This window comes from Podarcis pityusensis (assembly GCF_964106645.2).
Source record: "Podarcis pityusensis genome assembly, chromosome: 1".
Classification (NCBI taxonomy): domain Eukaryota; kingdom Metazoa; phylum Chordata; class Lepidosauria; order Squamata; family Lacertidae; genus Podarcis; species Podarcis pityusensis.
In genome coordinates this window covers 112,342,700-112,366,379 of record NC_138028.1, presented here as the reverse complement: position 1 = coordinate 112,366,379, position 23,680 = coordinate 112,342,700, and the positions used below count along the sequence as shown (strand labels likewise).

General features: G+C 40.9%; 1 protein-coding gene across 3 annotated transcripts; it reads right to left on the bottom strand.

Moving 5' to 3' along the window:
* Positions 1 to 898: 898 nt before the first annotated feature.
* PPIG (peptidylprolyl isomerase G) lies at positions 899 to 23,677 on the bottom strand. Of its 3 annotated transcripts, none has more exons than XM_081024041.1 (13): positions 23,363 to 23,677; positions 15,022 to 15,100; positions 14,812 to 14,886; positions 13,664 to 13,771; positions 12,534 to 12,578; positions 11,233 to 11,320; positions 8,444 to 8,473; positions 8,190 to 8,329; positions 6,471 to 6,675; positions 4,759 to 4,926; positions 3,504 to 3,588; positions 2,627 to 2,763; positions 899 to 2,181 (listed from the first exon to the last, which is right to left on the bottom strand). In XM_081024041.1, exons 2-13 carry the CDS (start codon positions 15,080 to 15,082, stop codon positions 1,059 to 1,061), a joined length of 2,265 nt encoding a protein of 754 aa, XP_080880167.1. In that variant the 5' UTR covers positions 15,083 to 15,100; positions 23,363 to 23,677; the 3' UTR covers positions 899 to 1,058. The 3 variants fall into 3 exon arrangements, with proteins under 3 accessions (XP_080880167.1, XP_080880168.1, XP_080880169.1); XM_081024042.1 differs by lacking the exon at positions 23,363 to 23,677 and adding an exon at positions 19,375 to 19,520; XM_081024043.1 differs by lacking the exon at positions 23,363 to 23,677 and adding an exon at positions 16,909 to 16,924.
* Between the last annotated feature and the right edge of the window lie 3 nt (positions 23,678 to 23,680).

Here is a 23,680-nt window from a genome sequence, read left to right as displayed (position 1 = left end):
TGCTGCACTTTTCAACATCTGCTAGAAAAATGGAAGCAGAAACAGCAGTTGCAGCACAAGCTATAGAAAAAGGACAGCTTCCCCTTCGTCATTTTCATTTCTTCAGGCAGAAGAAAAGTTAAGACATACGGTGCACATTTTAAACTTACACATCCAAGCTACTGAGGATGCACTCTACACAACGTCCAGAACAAATGCTGGGTCCCAACAAACTATCATTAACAGGACAAAATGGCTACTGGAGAGTTAGAAAACTGGGAATCCTACTTATAAATACAGTTGCACTCTGACTTCCTATCTAGAAGAATGTTTTCCCCTTTAGACAAAGCATGCAGAAATCAATTTTCTACAAGAGACATAATACAGTAACACAGGATACAAAATGCACTGCTACAGGGAAGCCTGAATCAAAAATAAAATGGAGGTTACCCAGAAGCATATAAAGATTACCATTTCTGAAAGAACTGCTTCTGCTGAAAATATTTCATCCATAATAAATGGTTGTTCCAAAGACCAAAGGGATTTATGGTTTGTTTGTTTTTCCTTAATGGCAACAGCAGTATAGCATTTTGGGCAAACTGATACCTTCATTTCAAATTGCAGTCCTTCCTCCTTCTACATCTCTATTATACACTAGCTGTCTCCTTATTGTAGTCCTGTAATGTTAACATATCATTATTTATTAACATGAACGTAACAGCAATTCTCTGAGACATGAGTAGGCAGATTTCTACTGGTTAAAATAAATTTAATTTATTTTCAGCCCAACCAGTTTCTTTGTAGTGAGTCATCTAAATTAAAATGTAAATGCAATACAATGTTTCCTTCTGATAACACAGAAGCAGGATACATAAACTCTGAAATATTAAAACACAGCACACCATATTACACATAAAACTTGTTTTTCCATTTCAAGTTTATTAAAACTTTAGCAGTACAAATGATCCAGGCTGTGGATTATCAAAAGACCAAACAGAAGTCCACATTAAAAAAAAAAAAATGTTCCCCAACATGTCTCTAGAACCTGGAGGCAGAATGGAAACATCAAGTTCATCAAATTATCCATGTCTGTCTTCATCAGTCCCAGCACTCGATTCATGATCAGATTTTTTATCTTTACCACGGGCACGATCTCGCTCCTGATTCTTAGATTTTTGGTTGACCTCTTTTTCTTTTGAGGACCGGGACCTGTCTTTTTCCTTTTCCTTACTCCTGCGTGAAGATGATCTTTTCGATTCTCTGTCCTTGCTGCTTCGTCTTTTCTTTGAATCAGGACTTCTATCCTGATCTCTACTGGATTTTTTGCTCTTATTGGTCTCTGAGCTACTACTGTCACGGCTTTTAGAACGCCTTCTTTTTTCAGCATCATCTTTTTTGTGAGAACTTCTATGCTCTTGATTCCTATGCCGATCCTTACTTTGACTTTTCTCCCTCTCAGAGCTCTGTGACTCCTTCCTCCTTTTGTTTTCTTTGCCTTTAGATCTTTCTGGTGTGCCTTTTCTGTCTCTACTTCTTGATCTTCCCCTTCTTTTTACTTCTCTATCTTTGTGTTTTGAATAATCTTTACTTCTGCTGCGGTCTCGTTCTTTACTTCGGGACCTGGCTCTTTTCCCTCTGTCTCTACTTTTGCTTCGCTCTCTGGTCTTACTATTTGAGCTGTGTTTGCTTTTAGATGGTTCACGTTCTCTGCTCTTTGACTTTGTATGCTTTTCTGTATCTTTACTTTTAGTATGATTCTGACCATTAGTTTTAGACCCTCCCCTTTTATTTTTCTCTTTACTTCTGCTCCTTTCTCTTCCTCGAAAATCATTGGATTTCTCTTTGTCTTTCTCTTTCTCATAGTCCCTCTCTTTGCTTCCTGATCTCACTTTCTTTTCTTCATGTTTGCTGAGTTTTGAGTCCCTCTCCTTACTTTTTGACACCTCTTTGCTTTTGCTCTGACTTTTGGATCGAGCCCTTTTTTTGGCTTTGCTTTTGTTATGCTTGTCTTTGTCCTCCTCAGAATTCCTCCTTGTTTCTCTGTCTTTACTACTAGATTTGTGGTCTTTTGATTTCTTTTCTTTTCCTTCCCTCCTATTTGGGCTCTCAGAAATTTGCCTGTGGTCAGATGCTTTCCTTTCTTTTCCTCTTCCTGGGCTTTTTTGATTTGCAGCATCCTTCTTGTTCTCATTAACTTCACCCCTGGGGAAAACATACCATATATATATATATATATTTCTGCATTTTGTTATGAAAAGGTGAGAACTAGAAAGGTCAAAAGAGGAAATGCCATATCAGTGACTGAAGCTGAATCTGCATTACAATCACAATTATTCTTTATAGTTGTTTCACATATCTCTGCTGGCTACAAACTGAAGGAAATTCAAGGTGAAAAAGTAACTTATTGTAATTTGTGCATATTCAAGTCATGCACGTCTGCTGACATGCGTACCATTTTCAGCAACAAAAGGGGGTGGGGCGGAATGGGCGGGCTTATACATGTCCCACTCACATGCCTTGGAACACAACCCCTGAATAGATAAGGAGTTGCTTGTACTTAGTATATGCTCTATTGTATACACACTGAAACTGGAAAAGATGTATGTAAGAGTCAAAAAGTAATGCAAATTATATGACTACATCTTACTTATCTCCCTTTATCCATCTTTCTCCACTTGATATTCTCATTCTTTGAGCTCTTTGCATTTCTTGTCTCCAGTGTGGTGGAGTCTCACTGCGCCTAAAACGATCTCGTGACCTGGATCTTGAAGGTGTTCGGTAGCGCTTTGAAAACAGAAAAAGTTAGATAAAAAATGTGTACCAGTATGCTAAAAACACATTACTTTACCAAAAGGAAAAGAAAAGTTTAAGTTTAAAAGCAAAACAGTCACTCTGATAATTGCATAATTTTGGCTACATCAGGCTCCTATCATTCAATCCCAACAAGAGTTATGAGATTTTAAATGTTCTTAAGCCAGGCCAGGAGCAAATTTAGGCCTGTGCTTACAAGAATAGCTTATGCTATTCAGTGGAACAGATCTCCTGTTACCCACATAGGTGCAAATAACCTCAGAAAATGAATACTGCATAGAGAGGAGCAAAGGAATGCAAGAGTAATTCTTTCAGATAAAAGAAAGCAGAGAAACCCCTAAGTAATATATTTAAGTCAAAACTGACAAAAGACACTGTGCTCTATGTGTCTAAGACCTGCTCGTCTTAAAATGCTGTTGAGCTGGTGGGCAGCTTACAGGAATTCAAAACAAAAGCTTGCAAAAACTCGCTCTTTCATTAAATAACTAGTAGCAGCATTCAGGGTTGGTGGACTCTTGTGTCTGTGGGAGACATAGTGATAGATACACTACACAGCTCTGCCATTCATCCCCAAAATGCTTCTCTCCAAAACCTCTTCAGTGTATCCATAAAAAAGGAACAATTACTCTTAAATGTTGTTATGGAACAAGATCACTGTATTACAGGGTAAAAACTGTCAAAATGCACAGAATAAATCACAAGAAAGGACATACCCGTGGTCCTCTTCCTTTAATTTTTCGTCCAGATCTAGTCACTAACAACCTTCTCTGATATGTTGATTGACAGTTTGATGGGTTACTAGAAAGGAGGAAAAAGACATCACTGTAGTTCTGGGATGGTTCTAAAGATGACTCTAGTGCATGCTCTAGTTATCTCCTGCTTGGACTACTGCAATGCGCTCTACGTGAGGTTACCTTTGAAGGTGACTCGAAAACTGCAATTAATCCAGAATGTGGCAGCTAGACTGGTGAGTGGGAATGGCTGCCGAGACCATTTAACACCAGTCCTGAAATATCTTCATTGGCTCCCAGTATGTTTCTGAGCCCAATTCAAAGTGTTGGTGTTAACCTTTAAAGCCCTAAACGGCCTTGGTCCTGTATACCTGAAGGAGCATCTCCACCCCCATCATCTAGCCCGGACATTGAGGTCCAGCGCCGAGGGCCTTCTGGCGGTTCCCTCACTGCGAGAAGTGAGGTTACAGGGAACCAGGCAGAGGGCCTTCTCGGTAGTGGCGCCTGCCCTGTGGAATGCCCTCCCAGCAGATGTCAAGGCAATAAAAAACTATTTTACTTTTAAAAGACAACCAAAGGCAGCCCTGTGACTCCTTTTAATGTGTGTTAGGGAAGTTTTTAATGTCTGATGCTGTATTGTTTTTAATATTCGATTGGAAGCCACCCAAAGTGGCTGGGGAAACCCAGCCAGATGGGCGGGGTATAAATAAATAAATAAATAAATAATTCATTTCTTCTATTATTATGTATTTCTGAAGCTCTATCAAACTGTACGTTTCCACAAACAGTCTGCTAAATATTCACTTCATGGCAAAAGATTCAAAAGCACAACTGTGAGGATTAAAAAGACAGTGGGTAAAAGCCAACTGTGATCATCTACCAATTGAAGAGACACGATGTAACAGATTACTCTTCCTGCACCACCCAAATTTTCTTTAGAGGGTTGGGGGTGGGGAGAGGAACAGGAAGTCTGCTTGCATGATATGGGACAACCTTACCAAAAATTGATTTCAAAACACCTCCATCCTAAGGAAATCTCACTGAAATCACTGGCGGTAGGCCTGAGAAGATTACTGTCTTTTTTTCTCGCAAAATTCATTTAATAGATCCCATTGCAGTTAAGCATGTGTAAAAGTGCCAGCACATAGTAAATAACCAAAGTCAACATCAAGGTAATTCACATGGACCACAGCTTGGAGCTTACTCATAAGTCTGCAGTTATGATCAAGTACTTTACCTCTCCCTTTCCTTCTCTCTGCTCTTGGTCTCTTTTTCCTTTTCATCCACTTTAGGAGGACTTTTTCTCATAAGGAATCTGTTTTCTGGTACAGGAGGAATCTCTTCAGGACGGACTGTGGAAAGTGGCTGTGATTCAGGATTTTCTGTTTCACTTTCACTGGCTGAGCTTCATTGATAAGAGAACAAAAGTTATATGCATCTGTTTTAAATGTTGCATATGTTTCTTTTGCAATTCGCATATGCCAAAACAGGAACTTCAAATGCACTATTTTTTAAGAAACTATTGTTGAAGATGAAACAAAGGTATTAAATATTTTAATATGTGTTCTGCCAAAATAAAATAAAGTTGAGACTTCAAAGGTAAAAATCTATTTGCACTGGGTTTATATTCAAAATATATCCCTTCTTTAAGCTAAATCCTTTCCCCAAATACCTGTAGTAAAAAAAAGAAAAGGAAATGTCACTGTCATGAGGCTGACTCTGTGGCAGCACCTCACCCATCTAGCCATGCCTGCATGGTTGAACCTAAGCTAGTAACTACAGTAGGGGTAGGGAACCTCTGGCCTGCAGGCCAAGCGTGGCCCCCCAGGAGGTTGGCCCATAAAGCTAGCTTCCCCAAACTATGTCCACCTATCCATCAGCTGACATGAATAGATTCTGTCAGGTGATGGGTGGGATTCAATCCTGCAGGGATCTGCTTTGCAAACATGTTCTCTGTGCTCCCAGAGCATACCCCTGCAGCCAGCAAGACTGTACTCTCTGTTCACCAGTCGTTCCCTACAAGCCCTTTTGTAAACAGTCCTGCCCTGCTTTAAATCTCAAAAAATCGGAGGTATAAATAGCAGTGTGGGGTTGTTTGCAAAAGGGCTTTCAAACAGCCTCATGCTGCTCTTTGAATCAGGGCTTCATAGCACAACACCATCTATACTGAAAGAAGCAGACTAAAGGCTTGTTTTATTGTATTTTTAATATTTTATTGGAAGCCACCCAGAGTGGCTGGGGAAACCCAGCCAGATGGGCAGGGTATACATAATAAATTATTATTATTAAAAATGTGGTGTAGAGATAAGAATCTGGCATGCCAGATAGAAAAAATACCCCACCACCAAAGGAAAAAAACTGCTTACAGAGGGAAAAGATTATTGTTGCCTGGAAATACTTAATTCTGTAGCAATGATAAAACTAAGGGAACATGGATATTAGTGCCTGGATTAGAGAGCACATGAACTGTAGGCAAGATAGGCTCTGAGCTTTCTAAAGGAAGTGCTGGATAAAAGTATAAGTATTTCTGACAGGACTATATAAACAATAAAAAGTTAAGTCCTTCACAAGAGTAAACGAACAAAATAAAACATCCTGGTTGCCTGTTGTTTGTGATCCAATGTTGTGTCAACAAACATAGTATGGGGTGAGCTAATGTTGGGCAGATTTGTTCCACTGTAAAAAAAAATAAAAAACCCATTAAAACTAAATATTTCAGATTTCATTCTAAACTCCACCTGTACAGACATGCAAGAATTTTTATTTTGATGGAGAGCATGTTGGAGATTAACGAAAAACTATATTATTTTTGTAAGACATGAAAATGACATGGAAGAATGCACTACTGATTCTTCTGAGCCATTTTCATCTAACTGTAGCACAGGAAGGTAGGTGTTGTTTTTTCAAGTTTCAAAAATAAATCTCTCCCCGCAGCCTGCCTGCATGTACCTCTTCTTGCTCTTCTTTTTCTTCTTCTTCTCTTTCTTATGTTTCTTGGAATTTTTTGTGTGCTTCTTTTTCTTTTTCTTTGTTTTCCCCCCAGAAGCACTTTCAGAATCTGATGATGAATCAGAAGAAGATTTTGAATCACTTGAACTTTCAGAATCGCTGGATGAGGATGATGACTTGCGTCTTTTCTTCTCTTCTTTCTTGGCTTTAAATTAAAACAATTAGACAAGCAGTTACCAAACAAAACCTTCAAAAGCTTAGGAGAACAGGTATGTTTTCACTGTGGGTTAGAATTCCATTTATGTTGTGGCCACCCACACATCCAGTAGGAAGGAATGCTGCAGCTGGGGTACCATTATCAAGAAGGGACAATCCCATGTTGTTACAGAATGAGCTACACTCGCCAGTGGCACAGTGAGAAGACTCTCCCCAACTTTATTCAGGAAACATTTTTTGGTCTTTGTTCTTGGTCTTCCCTGGGGTCACCAAGCAAGAGGCCCACTAAAGCATGGAAGCTGGGTTAGGAGCAGGAACTCACTCAGCTCACAATGAAACAATTATCACAGCAGAAAAAGAGGGAGGTATCTGAATGCTTGGAGGAACTCCTCTAATTCTGCTGAGTAAACAAACCAGCCAAATGAGGGCTAAGCATACTCAGGAGCCATGGTTGGAAAAGCAGAGGAAAGAGAATAGAAGTGGCTGGATATATTGAAAGAAGCAGGCTGAAGGCTTCAAAATGTCGTCTATCAGCCTGAAAGCGTCAGAAGTGACTTGCTAAGAGTGGGAAAGGAGCACCGTAGGGGAAGGGGGAGGATAGAGGAATTGAAGCAAGAGACGACTGAGGAAGAACACATATATAAGGAAGGCACAAATAACCATTCCATTGTTTGGATAGGTGATTTCAAGGCTCATATTTCCTGATACACATAAATCTCTGCAGGCAGGGATGGAAGAGAGTTGGCCATAGAAAACCAAACTTCTAATCTGTAATGGAGCTAGGCAAGAGAACAAGTGGTGAAAAGCCAATGATGGAGAAGTGAGAGCCAAGTGAGAGGCATGGAGGAAGGAAGAAGACAACAAGGAAGATCTCCTAAGAAAACCCTCTAATTCTCAAGAGGAAATCAGAGCTATAATCCCCTGGGAAGGCATTTTTTCCTTCATGGTGGGACAAATTTTGTTGCAGGTGCCATTTGCTCCCTCCAACAGCAAAATAGGTACCTATCAGTTTTGAAGCAAACCAGAGCTGCACACAGATGTTAGTGGCTTCTACATACAGAAGGGGCTCTGTAGGTGTTCAGAAATATATAGTTAGCAAATTGAAATAAAAAGCAAAGAAAAAAGCTCCCAAGATGTTCAGTGATCTCCAGGAGTTGCAGAATTCCAAATGCTTGGGAAAGGGGGGGGGGTGTTTCACCTCCTTTAGTTTTTACAACCTAAGCATTGTGAAAGAGGGCATAACTTGTTATGCAGCTCTGATGAAGAACACACATCTTTGGGCATGGAGGCCGACTGCAACATTTTGCTTCAAGCTCCACTTGTTATTTATTTAATATACTCTTTGTTACTGCTACTGCAATGACAACAATTTACAGAACCAAGATTCCCAGTTACCAATCTTCTGAGTTAGATCTGACATACCTCTTACAAAACTAGAAAAGAGACAACCTTTAAAAACATTTTAAATAAAAGAGACAACCTTTAAAAACATTTCACTCTTACCTTTGGATTTTTGGATTAGTTCGCCACAACTTAGTATTCGTACTTCAGCATAAGGTTTACTAGATGCATCTGTTTTCTGGTTTTCTATTTCTCTTACAACATCTTGACCCGAGATTACTTGTCCAAACACAACATGAAGCCTAAATGATTAAAGCTTAATTTTAAAAGCTGACTAATATCTATGTCACACTGAAATTTTTAAGTAGCTATCCAATTAACTTTTCCAAATGCAAGTAAGATACAAGGGCACTTACCCATCAAGATGAGGGGTAGGTTTGGTTGTTCTTTTGATTACATCAAGGGAAAGAATGACAAAATATAGTATTAGTATTACGGAGATAAACTTGTTGTATTAAGCCATAAATGAGAAGATATAAGCAGATTCAGGAGGCATTAAACTGTAGTTCAAATATCAATGCATTACAAAGTTGCAAACTTTAATAGTATCTTAAATTTGAAGAATTGTTACAAATGTATGCGGGTTACAGTATTTAACCCCCCTCACCTCATGTATTGGCCAATTCTCACTACAGTGGTACCTTGGTTTACAAACAGCCTAGTATATGAGCATTTTGGATTACGACCAATTACAACCTGGAAATGAGTACTCCGGGTTGCGGGGTTTTGTTTTTTTTTTGTTATACAACGGGCCCTGGCTGCAGGAGGCCTTCATATGTGCCACCTGCGCTGCCCGGATTGGGCCTCCTGCCTCCCTAAGCGGTGCCACACTGCGGGGCTAGGCCTCGCCACTGCTGCCTGGATTGGGCCTCCGCCTTTTTTCCTTCCGCATCTTCCTTTTCACTGTTCTTCTGAGTCCCCCCCCCGAAAGTAATTTAAGCCTTTTTCCCTCCTGTGTTTTCCCTTTTGCCATTCATCTGAGCCCCCCCGATTGCAATTTAAGCCTTTCCCCTCCTGCTTCTGTCCTTGTGCCTCTCATCTGAGTCCCCCCCATCGTAATTAAGTCCTTTTTCTTCCCGCGTCTGTCCTTTCGCCGTTTATCTGAGTTCCCCCATCATAATTAAGCCTTTCCCCCGCCCCCTTCTGCCCTTGCGCCGCTCATCTGAGCCCCGCCCCCCCGGTAATTAAAGCCTTCCGTTTCTGATTGCAGTGTTCTGAGGTGATATTTGGTGCTTTTGTTTTTGCTATTTTTTGTGTTTTTGTTTGTGTGGCTTTTTCATTTATGTTTCTGTGGATTGTTTTTCGTTTATGATTGAGTGAGTGCGGAAAGCCCCCCATCCAAACAATGACTATCATTAGTGCAGGTAAGAAAAAAAGTAATTTTCATTTTTATCATCATTTTATTTATTTCCTAGTACAGTACATTGATTATTGCTTTCATTTTATGGATCAATAGTCTCGATAGATAGTAAAATTCATGCGAAATTTCTGTTTTAGGGGTTGCTTGTCATCGTTGGATCAATCCATTTTCCATTACTTTCTATGGGAAAGCACGCCTTGGTTTAAGACCAGACTTCCAGAATGGATTAAGGTTGTAAACCAAGGTACCACTGTAGTATGATACCAGAGATGGGAACACTGAGGTTTTATTACAAACGAGCAGTATATAAATGTTGTGAAATAAAAAACAAAATGTTTTATGCAGATGTTCCTGCATAAAAAACAAATGCCCTCACATACAAAATTATTTGTCAGGAAAATAGCTAACTAGAACCCTTTTGTCTATCATCTAGTTTTCTTTCTGAAGGGAATATTTTGCAAGGAGAAACATCCAGGGATGCCCTCACTTGTAGTCAGAAGTGATAGTTTACACACAAGTTCATCACCTTGCTGAAAATTTAGGCTCCTCCCACCCAAAAAAAAAAACCCGAGAAGACATGCTGCCAACCTTCAGAAGTATGATCCTCCTGGTGCGTTGTTGAAATTATACCCCTAATACATAAATTTTATTTATGATCAAGCAAATGAATGTTTTGAGTATACATTTATTTCAGAAAAGGTAACTTAGTTTATAAGAACTATACTAATAAGTCAACGTTTATAACTATTCCTCTAAAAGCAAGTAACTGACCAACTAAGGTGGCACAGAAAAAGGGTGACAAGGCAAAAAGGAAAAACAAGGAACTGCAGGCAGGCAGAGGAGGGCAGAGAAAGATAACATTTCTGAAGGTACAGTCCCCAATATGTTACCCTACCTACAACTCCATTTAACTGAATCTGGTAAACCCAAGGTTGACTCTGATTGAAGTTTATTGAAGAAAAAAATATTTAATATTTTCATTGCAAAGACTTGTCTCTTTCTGCTGTCTGAGCAATTCTGTGCAGAAACTATTTCACTCCTGGAATGAGGAGCGTGTAGGGCTCAAGTCTGCACCCTTCCTTCCTCCACACTAAGGGCATACACTGATGAGTAAACCAGGGATATGCTACCTACTATCCACACATAGACGCAGAGAATAGAACATACAAATCACAAGCCTGTTTCTTATTTAACCACATACAGCACCTTGGTGTTAAGAGTAGCGTCTGAACTGGCCCTTTATTACTCTTCAGTAAGGCTTGGTGTAACTAAAACATAGCTTGCTCTGAAAGATTTTTAAATCTCATACTAAACGAACACTACCACTTACAGCCTACTTATATTCTGCAATGGTCACTGGCTACATACAGAAGTCTTGACTATAAACTCATGTTCAGCTTTTCATCAAGAAAACACACAGCAGAGTACATTCCGACTGCCAATAGTCTACCATCCAGGCAATGATTAGGCCCATACCTCATAGCTTCTGTACTGGTAAAGTACCAGGTGTTCCCATATGTTAGGAGATAGTGATAACTACTCCCAAGTTAATCCTGATTCTAAACACAGCAGGGTTAAATAGTCAAACTTATCCCATATAATCTTTTATTTGCTATCTCCAATAAACATGTAAGAGCAAGTTAAGTTTGATATCTTTTAAAAGTAGTCATGCTTTCTAAATGGAAAAGGAGTTAGCTGTTTCACCTGTTCCAAGCTCTAAAATGTAAACTGTAAGGACTACCATCCCAATGCTGAAGAAACACAGTGGAGCTGCATGATACTTACATAAAAAACTGTGAACCATTTGTATCTTTCCCTCTGTTGGCCATTGAAAGGAGAAATTCTTTGTTGTGCTTTACAGCAAAGCTTTCATCTAGAGAAAGCGTTCCAATTACTTCAAAATTCCAAGTATGACCTTGCATTGGCATTTCTTTAGAATTTCAAATTAGGATTGTCAAACTGCACAAATGTATCATTGTAGTGCCAAACAGCATTCAAATAGATAAAAATAAAGACAGAGGTATACAGTATAATTCTCAGTCTAATGCACAAAAATGTAAATACTATTTACATATAGACTCAACTATATGTCAAGACCATTATATAAGATATAAATGTATAAGTGAAACTGTCTCTTGATATTCAGTACAGCTGCTTAGTAAGACCAGTGCATTTTAAATTCATTCCAATTAGCACAAGCACACCAGTGTGTTTTTGTGCAAAGGAGCTCACTGCATGTCATTTATAAAAGTGTAGAAAGTGACAGAAATAATGTGGGGAAAGAAAGCTTGTAATAAACAGACAAAAACAAACTTAAAAGCACCTATGTACAAGGTGGGCAATTTTGAAATTTAAAACTAAACGTAACAGAAATTCTATTTATTTGTGCAAATGCAGTCTTGTGCAATAGACTTGCTTGTAACAGCTCTGAACCATAATAGCTTGATCATCATGAAAACTTGAAATAAAAGTATTTTAATTGTCATCACACAATTCAAGTTTTCTAAATCATAAACTGAACTGGTTGGCCAGTAAGCATCAACAAACAGCTACCTCGCAAAGGCAAAGTGTAAGACCCCATTCACTAGCCTACTTGGGCCAACTGCTACTTAGCATTAATCTCTCAGCCAGACTGTCCAGTCATCTTAAAGATCAGACTGATGACTGGGATGATGTTCTATTTTCTCTCAGGATAATGAAGTGTAAGTAAGATTGAATGGAGGGTTGTTTTGGTTGGTCACCATCAATGAGATGGTGAAGGGTGGGTAAAGGGGAAGAGAAGTTAGATGAATATGAGATACAGAGTTATCAAGCTTCTTAATAAGAGAACTACCACCTCAATAGAAAAAAGAGGAGATCCACTGGGTAGAAGAGGAGATGTAAGACAGGGAATTGTAATAATTATAATTCCTGAAAATTTTACAACAGCACTCTGAATCCCTAGGATAGGGCACTCTATGACCTGTAATAAATAAATTTGCCAGCAGTTTTGGGGCCAAAAAATGCAGTTTGCCTAATATACATATTCTTAAACCAATGACTGTGACTGGGAGTTGCAGGCTAACCTGATAAAAGACTATGCTTACCTTCAAAAAAGCCACCATAAATTGATTCTCCTCCTCTCCCATTTCCTTGTATTAAAAGAAAAATGTTATTACAAATGAGAATGGGACAATGGGATCTTACCATTAGGGATTCTTTACTGATGAGTGATTGGAGCCAGTCAAAGAGGGTTACATCATAGCCTACTAGCTGAGACAGGAAAACTCTATTGCATATCTGCATGCTATCTCCTCCCATTTCAAGAGTGCCTCGAGTTTCCTTTAAATTTAATAACGACAACATCAACTACCTGACCTACAAGAACCATCAGGTTCCAGGGTGGGTTATAACCATGTAAAATTCAGAATTAAGAACAATTGAAACAGATTCATCACAGGTATAGGGTAGGTCTGTGACTGGCTCCAAAGCCCATCAGAAAAATAACAATTGTGTATCATATAAATTCAAAGTTAAAGCTATCACAGAAAAAAATCTTACCAAAGGGAACCTAAATTTTGATGGAGCTACACAAATCTCAAGACAGACTTTCATGAAGCAGAATGAGGCTATTCCACATTTTCTTTATATTTCTGTTAGTAAATCTAGTTGTTTCTAAGAAAATGAATGGGCATTATTATTTTAGTCATGTTCATTATAAAAGCGCTTGGCTTCAAGAAATTACAAAAATGCATTCTTGAAACACATTTCCATTTAATAGTCCTGTCAGATGCCTCATGTGCATCTCACTGAGAGCCACAGCTGATCTTAAAACCATGACTTATTCGTGAATGTGGCCCTCTTGTGGCTTCTTCCTCCCCACACCCAACCTCTGTATGACATCCACATAAATCAAACGAGTCATGCTAAGTATTGCTGTGTCATCTGAATATAGACTGTGGTTTGTCTGAAAGACACAAACCACAGCCTGGACAAAACATTGGGGGGGGGGGCATGTAAGAGGCCATGTGCCAGCAGGGGAGATGGGACACGTTTACCATTAAATCATGGCTGAATACAAGCTAAGTGACATGCAAACCAGAGTATTCTATCCTGACAGAGAAGCTGCAATATCAAGTGAGGAGGAGCAAGAGAGCATGACCATTCAAATAATAACTTCACACACATTTGTATACTCGGCAAACTACTATTTGATATCATTTAGCCAATGTCATACCTTCACTGAAGTCACCTCCTTGGATCATAAAATCTTTTACAACTCTGTGAAACAAACAACTCTTGTAATGTAATGGCTTCTGAGTTGATTTTCCTGTACCTTTTTCACCTGCAGGGGGGGGGGAGGAAAGTTAACCCATTAGCTTTTAATGGAGAACCCCTCAGGTACAACAGAAGTACAACTGGAAATCAGCTCTTGATCTATCTGACTTGGACATTCTACTTGTTGAAGCCTATAAAAGAAAAAAAAAGTTGCAATATAGTACCAACAGAAAGGAACCCCCTTATTTACTACATTTAACTCAAATCATAAGAATACTGAAAATAAATACTATGGGTTGCATCCAAAGTAGCACTATGTCATGGTCCTGTCAGCATAAGGATGTCTGCTTTTGCAACAGGACTTCCACCTGCTCCTCACAAGCTTTAATGACTGTGCAATGAGGGGAATTGCGGTAGGTACTTTTTTGCATCCTTGCATTAACCACACCTGACAAAATCCCCTCTTCTATGCAATTGCTGAAGCTATAGGAGCCCTGTCCATTCTGTATCTGGTGGTACCGGTGGTACCTTGAGTATGATCCACTTGTGTGTCCAATGCAGCAGTTCAAACCCCCAAAGGCAGAAAACAGTCTTCAATTCCAACTTCACCATCCTCATCAATGTACTATGTCAAGCTGTGTTACTTTACACTCAAGTTCGTGTATGTCAAGAGTCAATAAATCATCAAGTGAAGAGTGACACATATAAGCCCTGCCCTTCTTTAGGCTTGGAAGAATGCAGCAATTCTCCCTATCCTGGCACTAAGCTTGAGAAGCACTTAGAAAGCAATGGGAAGTTTCACTCGTTTTTCAGTGCCTCCAAAGCTTACTGCATGATTAAGGAAGAGCCAAGTCGGTAGCGATCATAAATTTGGGCTGCCAAAATTTGTAGAACTATGATGGATTAATTAATTCTGCATATATGAATTTATACCAAAATATAGAAAATTGTGTATGAAAATGTATCTTCATTTTCAGTACACAAAGAGACGAACATCAAAGTCATTCATTTCATTACCAGGATTTTCTTGGTATACCATTTGGAGGAACCAGGAACAATTCAATTTGGACTACATAACAAATTATTCAAGTGAGGAAATATACAAACCTGTACAAAGGCAGCGAAAGTTCTCACATGTCTTTGGGCAAACATCTGAAAACAGCTCAAAGACAACTCTGCCAGCTAAAAGAAAAAGAATGAATCAATGAATGAATAAATAAGTCATCAATAAAGTAATGTCATTGTGCTTAAGACGCACTTGTTTCAACTGGACATAGCTGTGTGTTATAGGGTTTAGGCCAGAAGCCTCTCTCTTACCAGGTGTGTTGTTGATGGCTATGTCAAAAAAGCAACGAGGTCTCTGGCTTTTCACTCCCATGGCTTCAAATTTTGAAAACTGTTAACAAAGAAGCAAGTTCTATTAAATTTGAAGACTTTTAAAATGAAAACTTCAAATATGAAACTCTAACGAACAATAAAAAATAGGGAAGAAAGTAGTCGCCCCCCCCCCCTTTTCCATGTAGAGATAAAGCTATGCAAACAATGACAGTGATGAACACAAGTATATGGACTGTGATTGCTCTCAAGGACTTTGGAATGGTAGGCTACTGAGTATGGCAGACATGACAACACAGGGCAAGCTGAAACCAAGTGGCTCTCAACTCCAAAGTTCATACCATGTTGGGGATAAATTACAAGTAGAAGGATGAAGGAAAAGGGTAGGGATGGGGAAGCAAATAAACACTTGGTGCCTCCTTGTCTCCTCCAAGTCATTCTTAGCTACTTATTCCAGAAATGTATCCCTCTCCACCCAGCCAGCACCAATGAGATCAGAAACACTGCATGGCAGATATTCTAATAGATGGAGACAAGATGAGAGAGAGTAGCCATCCGTTTCTAGCAATTTGTTTTTCCGTTAAATTTTTCCAATAACCTGAACTGACTGGGATCTGAGTTACTATGTTTGTATGTTTATTTAGTAAACAGAAAGTATGTTTATTTAGTAAACAGAAAGTAAACCATCTTAAGTTTTACATGCTGTATAAATATCCCAATGTTTTCTGGTTTATTGGAAATGTTAAAGTGCTTTATTATATGTATCAACATCTGAAAAATTGCAATATTGAAAATGCCCAATTTGGCTGTCCTTTATCATATGCCGTATTTTTCGCTCTATAAGACGCAGCAGACCACAAGACGCACCTAGTTTTTGGAGGAGAAAAAAAATATTCTGAATCTCAGAAGCCAGAACAGCAAGAGGGATCACTGCGCAGTGAAAGTAGCAATCCCTCTTGCTGTTCTGGCTTCTGGGATAGCTGCACAGCCTGCATTCGCTCCATGAGACGCACACACATTTCCCCTTACTTTTTAGGAGGGAAAAAGTGAGTATTATAGAGCAAAAAATACGGTAATTACTGTTATGAAACAATGCACTTTTATAAATAGGGGATAGTTTTTAAATGAATATAACATCTGACACTTCTACCCCACATCATTATCAGTACAACCCGAGTCTACACCCAATGTGAACAGCTGCACCTTCAAAGCACTGGAGCAACTACGAAGTTTTAACTATAATTATTAAACTAGTGATAGATGCTAATAAATGCAGTGGCCAGGCCAGCCTCATAGCCCGTGATCTCCCCTAATTTGGTCTTCCCTCCTTTCTCTTGCCTGCGTTCATAGCTCTCAAGAGTTGACACAATTATGCAAAGCAAAGGAGGTGCAGGAGGAAGAAGGCATTAGGATCTAGGATTCAGAATCCAGCCACGAAGACTGAGACCCTACCAAACTTCCTAGCTTGCCTATGCTATTTGGAAGGGTCCATCCCTGCAAAGGTGGGTCTAGCATAGGCTTCATACTGCAGACTCACAGTAATGTTCAGAAAGTTATTTACTACTTAAGTATAATGCAAAAGGGAAACTGATAATGGAACATAAAACAATATAACATATTATGATGGTGTCAGCCATCTTATTAAAAAGTATTAAGCATGAAGACCTTACTTAAATTAAGGTCTATAAAACTATGGGCTGGTTCAGATGTCAATGGTTCTAGTCCTACAAATTATACGTTTTTCTGGAACAGGAACAAGCAACAGGCTTGAGTGCTCCTTTCCCCTCATTTAACTGATGTTAGAGAGCACATCCTGATTTACAAACCCAGTTTCTCAGGACACTTAAATATGAAAAGACCAAAGATTACCTGCCCAATATAGGTGTCATGCCCCTCCTTTAACTTTTTTTATGTCACAATATGGCATGACAAGCTCTATTTGGAATGGTATTATTTGCCAAAATATCTGAGGGCAGCAGAACACAGAAGCTAAGGAATTTCCAGCGTGGACAGGTAACTTGATACTGGCTGAACATTGATGCTTATATGTCCTTTGGAAAATGCAAAACAGGAAAATTTAGGTTTTTAAAAGCAGATTACGGGAATTCGAAATACAAACTAGCTACAGACCACAAACACAAATTTACCCTTCTTACATTTTATTTTTTCATTAGTCTGATCATCAATTCACACTTCCTGAGATTTTTACTCTTTCAAGTTATAATGCAAGGAAACCAGAAATTAGGAGAAAATTTGGTCTTGACACCTTGTTAGAAGCATCTAAGAGTATACCAGCCACTTTCCACTACTAAAATGCACGACAGAGATGGTCCTGAGGGTGGCAACACAAGCATGGGCCTTTTCTGCAGTGGCTCCCCATTTCTGGAATGCTCTCCCCAGGAACATTCAGCTGACACCTTCATTATACACCTATAGGCATCAGGCAAAAACATTCCTCTTTAACCAGGCCTTTGGCTGACTGATCTCCAATGCCCTTTTAAATGTGTTGTCGAAGGGGGGATTATTGGTTTGTTTCTGTTCTTATTTTTATTATGTATTTTGTGTTTCTTATATTGTAATTTTATGTTGTGAACTGCCAAGAACTACGCTTATAGGGCAGTATACAAATTTAATACACAGGACAAATAATACAAGGGTTGCCAGAATAAGGAATGTGGCAGTCTCCTAAGAATTACAGTGGTACCTCGGGTTACAGACACCTCAGGTTACAGACTCCGCTAACCCAGAAATAGTACCTCAGGTTAAGAACTTTGCTTCAGGAGAACAGAAATCGTGCGACAGCAGCAGGAGGCCTCATTAGCTAAAATGGTGCTTCAGGTTATGAACAGTTTCAGGTAAGAATGGACCTCCAGAACGAATTAAGTTCTTAATCCGAGGTACCACTGTATATTACTGCCAGAGTGCAGTGGTTCATGCCATCTACATGCCTTGTTCCTCTTTCTCTCACTTCCTAGGCCTGATCACATGGCAGTTGCACAATGCCAACTTTGCAGGCTCTCCACTTTATCTCAGAATTACAAACCACTTTTTCTGCTTTGGTGTGTATACAACTAGCATTAGAAAAATCACCGCTCACACTGCCTTACTAAGCCCTAGTAGCATAGTACCCTCCAAGTTCCTCCAAGACATAGGGAAAACTGTGATCATTCTTTAACAATAATTTCTAGACAATTACAGTTAACTACATGATCTCTTCGGGATGCGGGTGGCGCTGTGGGTTAAACCACAGAGCCTAGGACTTGCTGATCAGCAGGTCGGCGGTTCGAATCCCCGCAACGGGGTGAGCTCCCGTTGCTCAGACCCTGCTCCTGCCAACCTAGCAGTTCGGAAGCACGTCAAAGTGCAAGTAGATAAATAGGCATTTCCGTGCGCTGCTCTGGTTCGCCATAAGCGGCTTAGTCATGCTGGCCACATGACCCGGAAGCTGTACGCCGGCTCCCTCGGACAATAAATTGAGATGAGCGCCGCAACCCCAGAGTCGGCCACGACTGGACCGAATGGTCAGGGGTCCCTTTACCTTACATGATCTCTTGCAGATAATAAACAGCAAACCCTTAAGATACAAGCATTCTCTGAAAACACTACTCACATGTTGTTGCTTTTTAAAGGATTCATGTTCAAATTTAGATTTCTCTAAAACCCTTGAACCTAGGAGCCCTCTCCATGAAATACACAAATATTGTATTAAGGAAATCCAAGGTCTAGAATAAATTTTGCAACTGACATTTTCAGACAATTTACCTGATATACACAACTGAATCCAACTGCCATACTGAAATTTCTATTTTGTAAATTGTGGTACTGAGCAGACAAGGGGCAGTATAAGGTAATGAGGGGAGGACAGAGAAGTGTGTAGAACACTCATCTTTCTTGCTCTCTGATTACCAAAGGATTGATTAGAGTCAAATGATTAGATACATTTTCAAAATTTATCCCTTAGCCAGGAGTGCTATTAAGTTTGCTCCTTTGAAACTGAAAGCCATGGACTGCCTTTCATACAGTGAGTTATTGTTTTATGAGACTATTATATGGAAGATGTTATGACTTTGCTATTAGGGATTGTTGTCTCAATGTTTCATGGTAGATAAGGAAACAAATACGAACCAATGCCCCTTGGTAGTTGATTGTTCACTGTGGGAAACCAAACGCACCAATCTCATAATAGTTGTAATTTATTATTCATGTTTGCATATTCATGTTTGAATAAATGGATCCAACATGCTGAGAAGTCAGATTCTGCAAGGGATTCCAGATGTTCTCAATGTTCTTCACAATAAAGAAAAGCAGTCATGACTATGAGTTCCCCATACTAACCTAAGCATTGCTAGCAACTTTGCAAAGAGTGACAGATGGAAGGAACTTAGACGAAAGGCTAAGAACCATTTGAAAGCACAAGGCAGATGTTCCTTCAACAAACTGTTTTGTCTTTCGAACTCTAAGAGGCCTGTAGGATGATCAGCAGCAAGGAGTTGCAGCATGTGACACTCCGCCCTTTCCCTAGAGGTGAAATGCAAAACCGTATCAAGGCAGAGTTGTAGATAGAACAATCCAAGCCCCTCTGTGCTGAGTGGTGGTGGTGGGGAGGTTTGGACTGGGCAGAGGTGCCCCTCTGTCAGCCTCCTGCTGGCCACCAGAGGCATGGAGCTCCCCCTTTGTCCACCAAGTGTGCAGTGCCACTGACAGCAGGTGGAAAGCCCGGAAACAGCAACTAGAGGAAAGTCCCACACTGAGACCAATCACTGCACCAGCTCTAATCTGGCCCAGAAATCCCACAACCCACCTTGTGCCCTGGTCATTGTAGTTGTCGGGCTGTACATTTAGCACAGAGCTTTCCAAAGTGTGTGTCACAACATGTTAGCGTGTTGGCTGCAGTGTGTCGCGTGAACGAACCCTGTGCTCCTCCAGGGGCTAGAAAGGGGTTTGTTTAACCTCTGGTTTGCTAGTAAAATTGAATTACTGTCGCAAAATTATGCATGCCTAAAAAGTGTGTCACCAACATGGAAAGCTCTGATTTAGCAGAAGCCTCACCACTCCATAAATCCTGTCGGGCTGGGGAGAGGAGTTTGGATTATAAGTCGCACCATCTCACAGCATGGACTTCAGTTGTGCCACACCTGCCAATAAGCTCATAGAAAAGAGTATGGGGAAAGGAAAGTATTCATTCAAAATCTACATCACAGAAGGATCTGGTCTGTTTAGCAGACTACTGTGTTTACAGAAGTGTGGCCTGCACTCTATGTGGAAGATTCTTTCCCTAGCAAACATGGCTTGGATAGTTAAGTTTGTAAACAATGGATTCCCCACAGGTCAGTCACCATTATATATATATATATATATATATATATATATACACACACACATATATATATATGTGTGTGTGTGTGTGTGTGTATCAATGTAACACAATAAACAAATAGTTGCTCAAACACAAGAGCAGGAAATCACAGATAAGTTACAGTATAATTGTTTAAAAACAAAAATATCATGATAACCAAATCTCTTTTTGTACCTCTGAGTTGGAGGTATAGTTGGAGGTATAGGATATAAACTCCCAACATGCTGCATTTTTTTCTCAATTTTCTGCATTTTTAAAGACACAAATTTTGTGTTATGGCCAAGTTCCATAAGTTCTTTTATCATTAGGTTAACTGGAGATTTTTTAGTCTTCTACTGTTGAGCTATGGCGATCTCAGCGGCTAGCTATCATTTTTCAATATTTAAGAAGTGCTCTGTTGGATCAGACTGAGAGCCCATCTAGATTTTAACAGTGGTCAGCTAGATGCCTCTGGAAAGCCAAGAAATAAGGCATAAAAAGGGAGAAGAGTATCTTTAGCACATAATATTCAAAGCTGTACAAGCAGACATGTGGGTTTCCTAGAAAATTTTGAATTGGACAATGTTCCTAGAAATTTCCTGAAGTTTTCCATTGCCATAAATTGAGAGAAACTTAATTTAACATGGTTAGTTGACAATTAAACAAAATTGTAAAAGTGTGTCATGATAACTTTACATGTGATATAACTTTACATGTGATATAAAGGTTTTTCTAATAGCTAAAAATAGTTGAACTGAAATATTTACTTGGGGGGAGATAAATAACATGCATTTAGTGAGGCTTATATTTTCTATTCAAACAAAATTATTAATTGAAAATAATTTCAATTAAAATACTTCCAAATATTTTAAGGCATGAAACTGACATAATCACAGTTCCTTAGTTCCTTAAAAACAAAGTCCAAATACACCTTTCCTCACTGGAATATGCTCTGACCCTTGATGGTTTTAATGGCTCTTTTTTTATCTGTTCCAGTGCTATTGTATCCTTTTTGAGACAGGGCAATCAGAACTTCATATGGTATGCCAGTTATGGCTGGAATATGCACTATGGCAGGGGCTGGCAAGGTTTACCTTGCCCGGGCCAGTTCACTCCAGTGGAAATCCCTTCATGGGCCGGACTGCCTGCGTGCCCGCGTTTTCCGGCGTCTGTGCAGACGTGATTTTCGGCACTGTGGAAGCGAGTCCCCGTGCCACGCTGGTTTAGTGCAGCATGCCAGGACTCACCGAGTGGGCAGCTCGGTTCGGGGGCGGCTCATGGGCAGGTTAAATGACCCCTGTGGGCCTTAGGTTTCCAACCCCTGCTCTATGGCAACAGAATTTTATTTTTTAGTCCCTTTCCTAATAACGTCCAACAGCCTACCTTTTTTCACTGCTTCCTCTGTTACAGTGAGCCGTCCACCACTACCCCAAGATCTCTTATAGCAGTCAGTCACAACCAATTAAGATCCCATCCACCAACTTTTATCTCAGGTAAGTCCTTTTCTTTCTTTCTTTTGCCTTGGTGTGCATGATTTTACACTTATAGTGGTACCTCGGGTTAAGTACTTAATTCATTCCGGAGATCCATACTTAACCTGAAACTGTTCTTAACCTGAAGCACTTTAGCTAATGGGGCCTCCTGCTGCTGCCGCGCTGCCGGAGCACGATTTCTGTTCTCAACCTGAAGCAAAGTTCTTAACCTGAAGCACTATTTCTGGGTTAGCGGAATATGTAACCTGAAGTGTATGTAACCTGAGGTACCACTGTACATTGAAACTCATTTAATAATAATAATAATAATAAATTTTTATTTATATCCCGCCCTCCCCAGCCGAAGCTGGGCTCAGGGCGGCTTTGCCATTTTGCTGCCCCTTCACCACATGGAGAGTCTACTGTGGCCTTCACCATCCTAAATAATTTGGGAGTCACCTGCAAACTTGGCTGTGATCATTTTGAATGACTTGAGATGCATCAGTCCCAACACAGATGTGGGGGGGGGCACTTCCTTCCATTGATAAAGGAACTTGGTGAGAAAGCAAGCCTTACAGATGTTTCTGGAAAGGCCCATTCCCCTTACATTTCAGACTGCAGTTTCAGAAAGCAAAGCACATTAATCTGCTCCTTTATTTTACCATTGCATAGACGTCAAGCTGCACATAACTTCTTTCCAAACAGAGCCGAGCAAAGTGATCCAGTTCTCGAATAAAAGACCCCTACATTGTCAAATAGCCTGTGGTGTTTTTTCTGTTTTTGTTTTTAAACTTTGTGCTGTCTACTATCAACCTGCATACAGCATTTTGGGGCGGGGGCGGGGAAAAATCAGTACAGGTACAACAGTATCACGTAGCTTTTTATCACACTTCGGAGTGTGCAAAATGTTTCCTTTGGGCCATGAGCTTACTCCCCTATCCCTCCCCGCTCCTGTGCACGTTTATCCCGCGACTTCTTGCCCCTAGTTAAGGTATTATTTTTAAAGCCAACTGCCAGGCCACCTTCCTTTCCGCCCCCCCCCCCCTTAATTACAGGGACGTGAGCGCCCGCTTTCATTCATAACTATTTGCAACGGTTCTCGAAACCGCCTCCCGCGCGGCCTCCCAAGTTTGCCCACCCGAACCCAGTCCGCGTCTCCCGGAGATTGAATCGCGGGAAGACCCTCCACATTCAAGGCCTCGCGCTTCTCTCTCAAGTCATTCCCCGCCGAGAAACTACCTCTCGTCTTCCCCCCGCCTTCCCCAACGGCCCACCCGGGGACTTGTTGAGGGGGCGACACTCGGGCCGGCCGAGCCCTCTGCGGAGTCGGCCGTGAGGGAGCCCGCCCGCCCGCCCCTCGCGAGGCAGATTCAAACGGAGAGAGAGGACCGAGCCCTCTCGCCTCCCGCGCCATTGCTCCCCTTTTCCCCCTCACCACGAGGCCCTTAAATATTCGCCGGCGGCGACGCCGCGGCCCCTCGGGCGGAGGAGAGCCCGGCTCAAGCCACTCACTCACCCGCCCGCCCGCCGCCGCGCTTGCCCGCTCGGCCCGGAGTCTCCTTCCGCCGCCGCCGCGCTCTTCACCACCTCGCCGCCGCCATGTTAGGATCTGGTGCAGCACGGACTGCGTCAGTGGAGGAGGGGAGGGAAGCGGGGAAGCCTTGGAGCGGCGAGGGCGGGACGGGGCGCGAGCGAGCGAGGATGTCTGCCGAGGAGAGCGGGCTGGAGGGGAGCCCTCGGGCGCCAGGGCCCTCTCTCGACCTCTCCAGAAAGGGGGGGGGGGACACGAAGATGGGAGGAAGATCAGATCTGTCCGACTCGCCGCCCCTTTTGG